This window comes from Micromesistius poutassou (assembly GCF_964030765.1).
Source record: "Micromesistius poutassou genome assembly, contig: SCAFFOLD_4739, whole genome shotgun sequence".
Classification (NCBI taxonomy): Eukaryota; Metazoa; Chordata; class Actinopteri; order Gadiformes; family Gadidae; genus Micromesistius; species Micromesistius poutassou.
Genome location: NW_028178813.1, coordinates 1 through 13,040, shown reverse-complemented (window position 1 = coordinate 13,040; position 13,040 = coordinate 1). Strand labels below are relative to the sequence as shown.

General features: G+C 47.2%; 2 protein-coding genes across 2 annotated transcripts; one reads left to right on the top strand and one right to left on the bottom strand.

Moving 5' to 3' along the window:
* Nucleotides 1–274: 274 nt before the first annotated feature.
* Nucleotides 275–6,457, bottom strand: stn1 (STN1 subunit of CST complex). Its single transcript, XM_084490126.1, has 9 exons — nucleotides 6,291–6,457; nucleotides 5,978–6,073; nucleotides 5,732–5,806; nucleotides 5,415–5,588; nucleotides 4,145–4,256; nucleotides 3,718–3,883; nucleotides 2,869–3,003; nucleotides 2,679–2,751; nucleotides 275–1,887 (listed from the first exon to the last, which is right to left on the bottom strand). The coding sequence occupies exons 1-9, from the start codon at nucleotides 6,424–6,426 to the stop codon at nucleotides 1,727–1,729; spliced, it is 1,128 nt and encodes a 375-aa protein (XP_084346252.1). The 5' UTR covers nucleotides 6,427–6,457; the 3' UTR covers nucleotides 275–1,726.
* A 600-nt stretch (nucleotides 6,458–7,057) lies between these two features.
* LOC311373359 (STE20-like serine/threonine-protein kinase) lies at nucleotides 7,058–12,463 on the top strand (the record flags this gene model as incomplete). Its single annotated transcript, XM_084490127.1, has 4 exons — nucleotides 7,058–7,791; nucleotides 9,008–9,172; nucleotides 12,048–12,096; nucleotides 12,314–12,463. Coding segments are annotated over exons 1-4 (514 nt in total), but the record flags the coding sequence as incomplete, so codon positions are not given.
* Between the last annotated feature and the right edge of the window lie 577 nt (nucleotides 12,464–13,040).

The window sequence follows — 13,040 nt, the reverse complement described above, 5'->3', positions numbered from 1 at the left end:
CAGTAGCGTAGGACTGCGGCCCTATTCTGCTACACACAGTTCACGCCGGAGGCACATTTAGTCTTAAAAAATATATTATTTATTGTCAACTGTGGTCAGCTGTACAAAGTGGTAGCACTAGAACAGACGCGCACACACACACACACACACACACACACACACACACAACAAGTGAGAACATTAAGAATAACAACTGTGTACCAAAAACCTGTTTGAATATGTAAGGCTAAATACAAATAATATTGAAAGTTGGCCAGCCCGCTGATAACTGAACTTCCATAAGCCTCATGAGACGGGCGCGCCTGCCTCTGCAAACACAGTCCTGCGATGTCTGGATACATGGAGGTCAGCTTCAGTCTCAGGTGTGGCTCAGCATCAATCCTGCTTCTGTATTTAGTTTTTATGATGGAAAGTGAAGACAAGACTTTCTCGCACTGATGTGATGCGGTCGGCTGATATTGAAACAAAAATATTACAGGAAAGGCAAAACTTATTTTAAACTCAATTTTTAATGATCTCTTGGTTAATGTGTTTCCATTTGTCCTAGTATTTTGATATTATGTTGTTGTTGTTGTTGTATGTATGTATGTAGTAATGAATGATTTTGAAACTCTTTTGCGTACCACTTAATAGCGCATCACGTACCACCAGTGGTACGCGTACCATCGTTTGAGAACCGCTGAAGTAGACCATGGTAGTCTTATATGCAGCTGTCAAAATAGTAGGCTACTCTTACTCGTCCCTTACTCATCTTCTCAGACGAAAGAAGAATTGTAGTCAAATGTAAATCATGTAACAAATGATGTACTTTGGTACCTTCTTTAAGTAAAAGTATTGAAGCACTTGTCACGCCTAGTAGTACCCTGGAAATCCAGAGTTCTCGCGAGGGCACAATTTGCTCGGCAAGTCACTCTGGGAACGAGCAATATAATCCCTCCTCGATGCCCCTCTCCCAGCACATTAACCAATCACATCGGTGTATCTGATATAGGCGGGCCAAAAGCGTATTGGCCCGACTGGATACGGCAAGAGTCTAATCTATTGGTTAGCTCCGCTGGTCTGGATACGTCACCCCTTGTATTCTTCTGATTGGTCATAGTGTTATCCAATTGCGTGCAGTGATATTTTCAAACGCATGCTTGGTTCCGCCCCTCGAGTTGGGCCATTTTTCATTACTCGTTGCCGGACCCTACAGCGTTCTAGATGTGGCTCTGGATTCCCAGGGTGTCCTGGAAGTGCATTGAGTTGAGAACGTGTTGCGCAAGAATGACATGGGTCTCCAAACTATGACTCACTGTCTCCCACTGCTAGTGCAAGCCCTTTAGTGTGCAATGTGTTATTCACATTAGATAACTTTCCCTTCAGAATGAGACCTAAATGTATTAGTTACGGTGTAGAGGTGTTAAGCAGCCTTCTACACGATGGCCGCAGATAACATGCTGGCATTGGGGATCGAACCCAGTACCCTTTTACCCTTTCCTCCAGCCACCGAAATACCCTGGGACCCGAAATGTCCCTTCCCAGTGTCCCTATAGAAGTAGCCTCCCGAATCAGACATCGGATGAGCATAAGAGGACTGCTTGACCATAAAAGTAACATCTGTAATAAATTTAAATTAGCATTTTATTATCACATTATGTAATTCATTCATTCACACGCACATGCACACGCACACACACACACACCTTTATTATTTCAACAACACAAAATGCAACGCCGTCCTGCCCTAGCTGAACACGGTGTAGTGGCTGGCGCCGGTACTGACGACGTCGCTGTCGCACTCCAGGGTCCTCAGGCCCAGCTCCAGGGCTTCCTTGCTGATGTTGGGGCTGTAGCGCTGCCGCACCGCCGACAGGATGTGGAGGACGTGGCAGCCCTTCTCTGCATCTACACACACACACACACACACACACACACACACACACACACACACACACACACACACACACACACACACACACACACACACACACACACACACACACACACACACACACACACACACACACACACAGGGACAGCGGCCAGTCATCACTGGAGCACAGCCACGGCTTCTGATCACAGCAGCGCCCGCCCGCTCGGCAACATGATGAACTGCCCTACTTCCGACGGATTCTCGTCTCGTTCGCGTCGCACACACTAAGACACACTTGTGATTCGTCCCTCACATGAAGGGTGAATGGATGTTGGATCATATAGCGCTTTTATCCAAAGCGCTTTACAGTGTTGTTGACTGACGTTCACCCGTTCATGCGCACGTTCACACACCGACGGCGGAGTCGACCACGCAGGGCGACAGCCAGCTCGTCAGGAGCAATTAGGGTGAGGGCGTTTCGCTCAGGGACACCTCCACACTCACTATGGGACGAGCCGGGGATCGAACCAGCAACCTTGCGGTTACCAGCCGACCCGCTCTACCTCTTGAGCCAATGCCGCCCCCCCCCTAGGGTAAATATTCTTATTTAGGGGTCCTACGAAACCCGTAGGAACCCTATTGTAGTCGTTAGTATTGTTCTACTTTTGTTTCTAATGGACAACAAAAAAAGTACATATTTTGGACATCGTCACATATTTCACAAAAACAGTAAGTAAATAATAAATAAAATAAAATAAATATTTGAAATGAAATATTAGTAATGAGACGTATTTAATCACCAGCGTAAACGACTTTGCCTTACATTTCTCTCTCCTGGAGTCCTCCCTGATGACGTCTTTGACAGCGATCAGCAGGTCTTTGTCCTGTTCGGTCACCTAACGGAGAGAGCAGAAGCATCGTGTACATTGTGTTCAGACTGCACCTTAGCACAGACCCATCAGCCGACGTCCGTAGCGCCCCCCCCCCTCTAGATCCCCACGGGGCGCTCCTACGTGGTAGAGCTCGTCCTGGGACTTGACCTTGCGGTACACAGCGCCCTGGTCCTGGAGAACCTGCAGGCTCTCCTTGAGGAGCTGGCGGAGCTGCTGGCCACCAGAGGGGCCCGCCACGCCGGCCTGGACGGAGCCCTGGAGGTCAGAGCTCAGAGGTCAGAGGTCATGCAAGGCATTGAAGATGCGGCCGTGAAGGCGTTAGTAAAGCCCATTGGAAACGTTGAAGTATTTTAGGGCAAATTGGGAAAAATCCCATTGAGAGGAACGTGTGGTGCGGCCTTGTTGTGTATATGAGGCCGATGTGGGGATGGGTAGGACGTGTCTCTCCAAGCTAAAAGGTTCTGGGTTCAAAGCCCAGTCTATGCGTGCCTTAAGGCCCCCTTGAGTAAGATGCCTTACACACCTGCACACATGTTTCGTAAAATACATTTACGGTACGTGGCTTATGCATCTGTAGCCTGGAAATCTGAGTAATGAAAATGGCCCAACTCGAGGGGCAGAACCAAGCATGCATTTGAAAAACACTGCGACCAATCAGAAGAATACAAGGGGGTGACGTATCCAGACCAGCGGAGCTAACCAATAGATAAGACTCTTGCCGTATACGATCGGTAAAACAGCAACGCTTTTGTCCCCGCCTATATCAGATACGCCGATGTGATTGGTTAATGTTCTGGGCGAGGGGAGGGATTATATTGCTCGTTCCCAGAGTGACTCGCTGAGCAAATTCAAATTGTGCTCTTGTGAGAACTCTGGATTTCCAGGGTAATGCATCTGTTAAATAACTAAATAGTAAAGAATGTCAGGCATTGATCTGTATTCAATTCCATTAAAATAGGATTCATTTACATCTTTCTGTGGTCCCTGGTCCCCTGGTTTTGTTTGGGGTGGACTGCAGACCAGAGGCTGCAGAAGGTCCAGGACATCATAGGGTCTGAACTTGGTCACCGTCTTCTCCTTCAGGAAGTCCTTCAGGATTTGTGTTGCCCTGGTAACACGGCCGACAGTAGGGCCACTGTCAAACACAAACAGAATATATTTAGACAAAAACAAAACAATAGAAATCGTCTCTTGATTCTGAAGTCAATCCTCAGTGTCATTCCAAAAACATCTTCATCACAGTCGAATAATCTCATGAGGTATAAGTATTAGTGAACTAATTATTGTCACAGTCATTATTGGCTGAAATATCGGCCAAAATGTTATTGTAGCACTGTTCCACTTAGGCTAGGTTGTAGCTGGAATGGTTTATCATAGCACTGTTAGGTGTGGCTACCTGGTGGCGTTAGCTTGTAGCTGGAATGGTTTATCATAGCACTTTCGGTACAGATCAGGAACCTCCATCATCCAGGCTATCTGCACAGCCATCACCGGGTCATTCACTTTATCTACACACACACACACACACACACACACACACACACACACACACACACACAATGAACTGGAGATCCCGTTGGGATATGTGTGTGTACTTAATGAATGTGTGTAGTTGTGTGTGGAAACACAACTACAGTACACACACACACACACACACCCCACCCACCTGACATGACATCGCTATTACAATAATAAATGGCCTTGCAGTTCATTTTTCCAGCCTCTGTGTGGGAAGAAGGAGTAAGTCATTGGTAGATTAAAAAGAGTCAGGAACAGACTGGAAATGCCCCACCCCCACCCCCTGCCCCCCCCCCCCACCCCCACGAAATGAAATGAGATATGAACACACACAACTATATCATTCACGTTTCTTCAAGTCTTTATTAGGCCTGGGCGATATGTCTGAAAGACATATCACGATATAACTTGATTCTATTGATCGATATCCATAACTATTGATAATTGTAATGACCTAAAAAGACTAGGAATTACCATGCTGGATGTAAACACTTCTGTTTAACACTTAATACGACCTTCCACTGTACTTCATTGATAAATACCCCAATGTCAATACAACAATTAAAAACACTCAAATATTGTAAATAAGTACGGAACCGTGTTTGTGTAACAAACCCAGCTGCTAGATTCGGTGGTCCAGTCTCTTATCGATATATATTGAACATGTTTTATATTGATATTGATCAAAAGTTTATCGCAATACGATAATTTATTGTTTTATTGCCCGGGCCTAGTCTTTATTATTTTATTGTCTGATGCACAGAACAGCACAGAGTCCGACTGGGCCCTGAAGTTCTTATCACAAGTCACTGGCAGCTGCCTATTCAGGGCATCATATTATAGAAAGATAAAAAATACTAGAGAAAAATACTAATAGATGAAGATTTAAAGATAAATATACTAGAAACCAATACGTATAAAACTGGGTTATAATATAACTGACAAAATAAACTAAATCCAATTAAATACAAAATCGATAATGAAGTGCAGATCCAGTTATTTGTAAAAGTTAGGTATATGCAATTATAAGGCGCACTAACATTAATTATTCTATTATTTTGGTTAAACGGGTTATCCATAATTGGCCTGTGACTGTAACTATCACAGAGTGCGGAGAACCTGACGGCTGCTCCTACAGAAACACTCACAGAAGGTGGAGGCCATGACCTCCCTCTGCTGCCTGGAGGTCTTCATCGGGCCCCTGGCCCTCAGCGTCTCCCCGATCTCCAGCTGGGAACGCCTCCTCTGAGCTTCACGCAGCTTCTTCAGCTCCGCTGAGGGGTTGAAGCCTGGCTCGGTCTGCTCTGACGCCCTGGCTACCACTAGGACCCAGGATTCAAGATAAAAAACAATCAAAAACACATTTAAAATGCATTGGATTTAAAAAAAAATAAGAAAAGAAAAAAAGTGATTTACATAAATGAGTCCATGTATACATAAGTGCATGTTTGGATATAGTATTTACCAAGAGGATCACCCGATTCTCTCCACTTCTCATTTTTCCAACACAAACAATTTATTACACCGGTACCATCATCCACTGGGAGAAGAAGAAAAGGCACCTGTTAACTACTATTGAACGTCACTCTTACACTGGCATTATTTTAGTGTTGGTGCCTAAGCAAATCTGAATGAGACAACTTACATTAGATAACAGATTTGCACAGCATTTCCTAGTACTAGTCACTTTCAGATTGATGGCAGATGTTACCTCCATAGCAGAAGAAGTCGTCTCTTTCTCTCTTGCAGACCACTGTCCCAAGGACATCTACCTTGTAGATTGGATGGCAATTGTAGAAGAAAATGCCTGTGAAGGTATAAAGGAAAATGTAATTGATTAGTATTGTTAACAATGCCATTATTTCTGACTATCAATAATCGCTAAGAATCACTCATACAGGCCAGGAATTGACCCCGCTTACATCCACATCAACACAATTTCGGATCATGGTAACATAAGCAACAATTTCAGATATTGCCAAGTTATTTACTACGACCCTGAAAGAAGAGATAAACCAAGTTACCTGGCACCTGACAGGACTCTCTGATCTGAAGGAGGTCTTTGATATAAAGCCTGGCAAAGGCGGAGAATACGGGGTCCAAGCCCCACAGGGTGGACGGAGGCTCGTCCACCTGGGTCATCCTAATCCCAGTGTGCATTCACTCTACAGAATACTAACACTACATCATCTGTCACGAAGAAGTTCTGCCGTCGGACTGAAGACACTGGCAGTGTTTTGCGTTTCGAAAGCGGCACAAACTGTGACCAATATCCGGTCACGAGACGCGTCACATTTTCGTTCGTTTTTAATTATTAAATATTACAATCGCATTATTTTTTTTAATTTAACGGTTGAGACCTGCATATTATATACGGTTAATATATATATATTGTAATTGCAATATTTTTTATAAGTATGTTGTGTTTGTGGTACGTGCGCGCGCGTTCCTACAAAAAAAAAGACGTAGCCCCGGGCGCTCATGGGAAATGTAGTTTTGAAGAGACAAAGAAACGTGTGCCCCTTATTGTCCAATTAAATGTAAATAACGCAAGTATGTCGTGCTCGGACAGGGTTTTTTTCCCCCTTATAAACTTCGACCTCCATTAAAATTTCCCTATTTGCTTCCACGATATTAAAAAAAAACGTCACAACGCTCCACGCGTCTCCGGTACCGACTGGGACATCGAACCCGCGTCCGCAGCCATCCAGCGGACAAACACGAGCTCCGCGACCGCGACGAACGAACGACCAGGATCGAGCGCTCTCGTGAACGCGCTTTGACACTTAAATCCACTAGATTACCGAACCCCTCGCCTCATCAACTAACGGGAGATCCGCTCTTTTCGCCCTCGGGATAGACCTTTTGCACGGACGCGCTTTTATGTTTATGGACCGACGAGGGGATCACACGCGGTTGTGTTTCGCGGAGTAAAATACCCGGGATCGGACCCGCAAACAGTTTTGACCATCTCGTTTCTGTGGCTGACAAAGGAGTACCGAAGTGCTGTCGGGCAAAGGGGGACTTGTTGTGTAACTTTCCTCTACGTGCGATGATGTTGTTGTTGTTGTTGACTTTTAGAATATAGTAAATCTCTTGAGTGGCCGTGGATGTAAGGACTCAATAATAATAATGTGTGTGAACGGATCATCTGGCTTCTCCAGCCCAATCTGTCAAAGGCTACACAAAGCTATGTCTTTCACTGTTGCGGTATAGATTGTTATACACACACACGCAGACGCACAGTGTATGGATATTCCGAGAAATCCATCCTACTCTTACACACACTTTCTTCACAATGCAATCACACCATTGAAGGAAAAAAATCAACATCGCAGGTCTTAACTGTGAGCCTACAACGTTTAGGATCCCATCATGTCGTTTTTCAACTTCCGAAAGATATTTAAAATAGGCTCTGAGAAAAAGAAGAAGCAGTATGAACACGTCCATCGAGACGAGAACCCCGAAGAGATCTGGGACATTATCGGTGAATTAGGGGATGGAGCCTTTGGGAAGGTGTACAAGGTGGGTTGGATCCAATTTACAGCTGCTGATGCTGCTGCTGCTGCTGTTGTTGTTGTTGTTGCAAATTCCATTGTCTATAACAAATGTATCTTCACCAGGTTTCTTCTGATTATTAACACGAAGTGTAATTCTGCATAGCTCACTGCATTATACACATCCAAACCACTCCATTTCACACTGGCCCCTCACTGGTTATTGCATTCATCCTCTCCCATCAACACGACATTTCCAATTAACTAGGGCTCATAGCGTCTGAATGATGACACTCGCAGCGGTGATTCGCTCAGTATTTATGCCACACGTAGGCTAAACATGACCACAATATGGAGAGCATCAGGTTGTAATGGTTAGGTTAGGTACCACCAACCTCCCAAAACACATCAGAAGGCCTGTATACTCGGATGATCGTTTGTATTTATTCAGTCTTCAGTCTTCCTTCAAAACCCAACTATACATTAGTCTCGTATTTGTTTAGTGGCAATCACCAGCAAATCTCGAGGACTCTTTCGTTTTATGGCCCTTTAAGCCTAATCCTCATCCACAGTGACCGAGTCACAAGTTGCCTATTACGGAGTGTCTGAAATTCCAGTCCCTTCTACAGAGTTTATAGCCTACTTGGAGATACCGCAACACATTCCAAAACATTCTTTCATCACTATCACTGTCATTGTGTGTTTGAAGTTCTCCTCCGCTGTCAATGAAAATCCAGAGGCAGAATTAAAGGGTGTTTATGAATAGAACATTGCAACATGTAGTACCTTTTTGCTGGCATTTTCCTTCACTATCCTATTAATATGCTCCCTCCCGGATGAGTCACTTCTGCTGGGCAGGACTGGACTGTCTCCACGGTCCACATTGGATGGAAATGGAAAATGTGTGTGTGTGTGTGTTTACATCTTGGGATTAGTAATTTGGGGGGCCCATTTTTAAACACCAGACACCAGAATTGTCTCTGGGATGCACGCAGGTCAGCCCAGCAGGAAGTGACTGTAACTATCTCCTATATCCACAAACGACTCTATCAAGCACTTCCTGCTCTCTGAGCCAAAACCAACAGGAGAGTTGTCAGCTTTAAACTATAACTGGTTTTCTGGGCCGTTTTCAGTGAGGCTGTCGTGGCCACTGTGGTGGGGAAACCTGATTCAGAACGGTGCAGTCAGCTCAACGGTCCTCACAACACTGCTGCCACAGTGACACTGTGTGTTTGTGTGTCCAGGCCCAAAACAAACAGACGGGGGTCTTGGCGGCGGCGAAAGTCATCGACACAAAGACCGAGGAAGAGCTGGAGGACTACATGGTGGAGATTGAGATCCTGGCGTCCTGTGACCACCACAACATCGTCCGGCTGCTCGACGCTTTCTACTATGACGGCAAACTTTGGGTACGTAGGCCTTCCCCCTCCGCTTGTTAAGCGCAGTGTTTTTTTTTTGGGGGGCCTGCTTATATTGGACCTTGCACCGTGGTGACGTTTTATGTGTTTTACATCCCGAGTGATTTACAGGAATGCCTGTTTTTATAAGGAATGGTGTCTACCTCCTACGTCAGTGGATGGCGTGCAACCTTTCCCCCCGAACCTTCTTTGTCTGATCGGAAGGATTTGCATTGCAAAATGCGAAGGGGCAGTGTCGTGGTGCATCACGGTATCTATGGAAATGAGAGCCGTGGTGCTGGATAGTCCTGTTGTGTGTTACGCGGGACGGTATCCCTCCGGTGGCCTTGGTGTGTATAGTCTACTGCTGAGCTGAGCGCACCACACCATCTGTCAGTGGGACGGGATGCTCAGGTCGCATTCACTAGTGGAACAGCTGCAGCCCGGGCACCACCTCCCTCCAGGGGACACACGCCACATCATGGCTGAGCGAGGAGAAGATTCCCGTCTCGTTTGGCCTCATATCGTTTGTAAATGTGATTAAAGGGGTGATGTTATGCCACCCACAGGTTGTGGGTGTGATCAGCCATTACGAGCCCTTTGAATAGCTGCCCTTTGCTGTGTTTTAGTGACGTCACGGGTGCGACTGTCCACCCAGATGTTTGCTGGATTAGATGAGCAACGTTTGCTGCAGTCCACTGGGTGGGCTGGTATAGCGATCTATGCAGTGTACATCTAGGTGGACACTCCGACTCGTGATGTCACTTAAACACAGGAAAATGACGATTTCCAAACGGCTTGTAACGGCTTACAACACACACACACCCGGTGGCATAATGTCACCGCTTTAAAGTATACCGGTCCAACCCTAAAAGGAAGAAGATAGCAGTGGAGAAATAAACACTTTTTGAGTGTTCAGAAATATGGGTCAAAGATGTTCATGTTTTGCCAGATTGGAAAATGTTCTGTTGTGGTGGGTGGGTCGAGTGTAAGGCTTTCATGTTGACATGAATGCTGTCTTGTCTTGTCGACACCGTATGATCCAACCCCTGCAGATAGAAGCCCTACAACAACACTCTTTAAAAACCACAGCTTTGGCTTTCTCTAAACAAACGGTTGTTATGGTTCTTACACAAGAACGGAACTTGCTCCTCTTGCTGCTCAGACACAGATACGATGTCAGTAGTCCGTAACGCCAAGATAAGTTAGTTAATATGATTTATCGTGACACATTTTTACTAGGCTAAATCCTGCTCTCTAGGGAAGTCCTCAAAGCTCAGTGAAGGAACCCAAGGAGAAGGGAAGGGCATTGCCGCTCTTGATCCAACCTCCACAAAGATGTAGAATAATGTTACACGTATATCTTCACGTCCCCGGGAATGTGGGCCGGCGAGCAGGAAAGTGGGACTGCGGCCTGACCCCAGGGAGCAGAGGCATAGCCATAACAGCGTAGCGTAGCCCGGTGCTCTGGCTGTAAGCTGCAGCTGGGCGATTACATGGGTATTTTATTACAGAGCTGCTCGCAGGGCCGATCGGTGTCCAGCGGACAATGGGGCACGGTCCGATGAAAGATGTGTGATTATCATCTGACACACACACACACACACACACACACACACACAGACACAGACACAGACACACACACACACACACACACACAGACACACACACACACAGGGGGGAGGTTAAGTCCAGGACCACTGTTCCTGGAGATAAAAGACTTACGTTAACGCTTAATGAGCGGAAAAGTTGGGTTGGTGGTAGCGGGCCGTGCATGTAGCCTGCGTGGTGACACCCGTCTGGAGAGACGTGGGATAACGCGGGGTTTAGTTCCGAAGTTCTTTCCGTATCTTTGTCTTAGTAGACCTCGTGCACACAGCTCAGCTCTTCACATGGGCAATCTTAAATCTGCCCCTGATCTCGATCATATTTTTAGAGTGTGTCTTTTCAAACGGCTCTATTCAAGCCAACAGGCGGGGGAGGGGGAGAGGGGGTGGGGGAGATGGAGGGGGTGGGGGGAGAGGCCAGCCACAGCCCTTGTCTAGAGTTCCTCTCTGCTTTCCACTGCTGTTAGACGCCACAGTGGGGGCCATTGTACGGCCGCAGGGGCAGCAAGACAAACAGCCCTCCCACAGAAGAACCAACGTCAGAAGGCCCTGTGTGTTCAAAAGACAAGTCTCTAGACCCCCGAGGCATCCGGTCCGGTCCGGTGTGGTACGCGAGGGCCTTTCTGAGTTAGTGGGTCGCTCTTGCCCTGGTTCATTTGATCATTTGGCCTACTTTCTCCAGGATGGGCAACCGAACAGGGTTTGCATTCCTTCTGGTCTGAAGTGTTATAATTGGCCAGACATGACATGACCGACCGAAGTGAGTTTTTGTTAAGCGGGCAATTTGGCAACACGAATTGGACCGGCATCCCTGGAAATGGCTAATCCACCGCTGCCCCGGACAGCGGCCACATTGTGGCTAAACTTGACCCCCCGTCGATGTGCAGCGTGTACACGGAAAAACGCTAATCCTGTTTGGAATCTGAGCTGGGCCGCGAGTCCCCCCCCGCCACGCCGTCTTGCTCACCACGCCGCGAGACCGTTCCCACGCCGCGGCTCCAATCAGGCCAATCCTCTTAAATGCACGCTTATATTGAAAGCCCCTCAAGCCCCTTGCCTGGCTCAGTGTTGCATTCACTTAGTCTGGAGGAAGATGGGCAATCCCCGCGTCCCCGTTGACAGCTCGTCAAGGGTTTTGGACGCGAGACGAGGCCAGGGGTTTTGTGTCTTGTTTACGAAAGCACTCTGGAGGAAAGTTGCCCATGCGTAATCTATGTTCACTTCTCGAGCAACAGCTGCTTTGTGTGTATGCAAAATAAACTCTTTCCCTTTTCCTGCAGATCCTCATCGAGTTCTGTGGGGGAGGAGCCGTGGACGCCGTCATGCTGGGTGAGTCGGTGGTTTTGGTTTGTGCTTTTACACGCAATCCCACGAGCAAAACCCTCCTGTGCAACGTGAACGTGAACCACCCGTGCTCGATTTGCCACCCCCCGACCGCGAGGCATCGCGCGCGCGTGTACATTTAGACTAGACTGTAAACACGCAGATGATGTTGCAATGCTGTGTGTGTGTGTGTGTGTGTTCCTCCGCGGGTGCGACCTGGCAGAGCTGGAGCGCCCCCTGACGGAGCCCCAGATCAGGGTGGTGTGCAGGCAGACCCTGCAGGCCCTCCTCTACCTCCACAACAACAAGATCATCCACCGAGACCTGAAGGCTGGCAACATCCTGCTCAGTATCAACGGAGACGTCAAGCTGGGTGGGTTGAATGCAGCCTGACACCGGCCCGGAAACGTGCCGTTCACCAGTCTGGAGCCAGTGCAGCAGTCGTCGAGATGGTGCACTTCACAGCGTGCTCCAACCGCTGGACAAACTTCTGGCTCCTCTTGCTTTTGATTTCTGAAAAGTGAAGCGTAGGCTACATTCTAATCCTTTGGAGTTAAGGCAGGGCTTCAACTCTCGTGTCGTTATGCAAATATTAATTTCAATGAGCTTTTGGAACCAAATTAGCGCGGCTTTTATTAAATGTTAAATTCTTAATTGATTCCTGGGTCCAGGGATTCTGGGCCGTGACGGTCACTGAAAGAACTGAAAGGCCCACCGTTGTTTGTTCTCTCCCAGTAATGGTAGGCCAGGGTGACATAGAGTGACTGGACCGCATGCCTCGCAACGCAGCCAACCCGACGGCGCTATAATTTGGCGCACGACTGCAGCCACAGCAGATGTAGTAATGCTCTTGACTCAAAGGAGAATGAGTCACTGCTGCGGGGCGGATCAGGGCTTGGCAGGACGGTACAACAGGCGTTTTGTGCACTGACAAAACACAAGATGCGCCA

Bases quoted from the DNA above. Each gene is read 5' to 3' on its own strand.
- stn1 (XM_084490126.1), bottom strand. From the start codon at position 6,426: ATGCACACTGGGATTAGGATGACCCAGGTGGACGAGCCTCCGTCCACC. The intron at 6,074-6,290 runs GTAACTTGGTTT...ATACCTTCACAG, and splicing joins AGAGTCCTGTCAGGTGCCAG to GCATTTTCTTCTACAATTGC. The intron at 3,884-4,144 runs GTAGCCACACCT...TGTGTTTGACAG, and splicing joins CTACAAGCTAACGCCACCAG to TGGCCCTACTGTCGGCCGTG.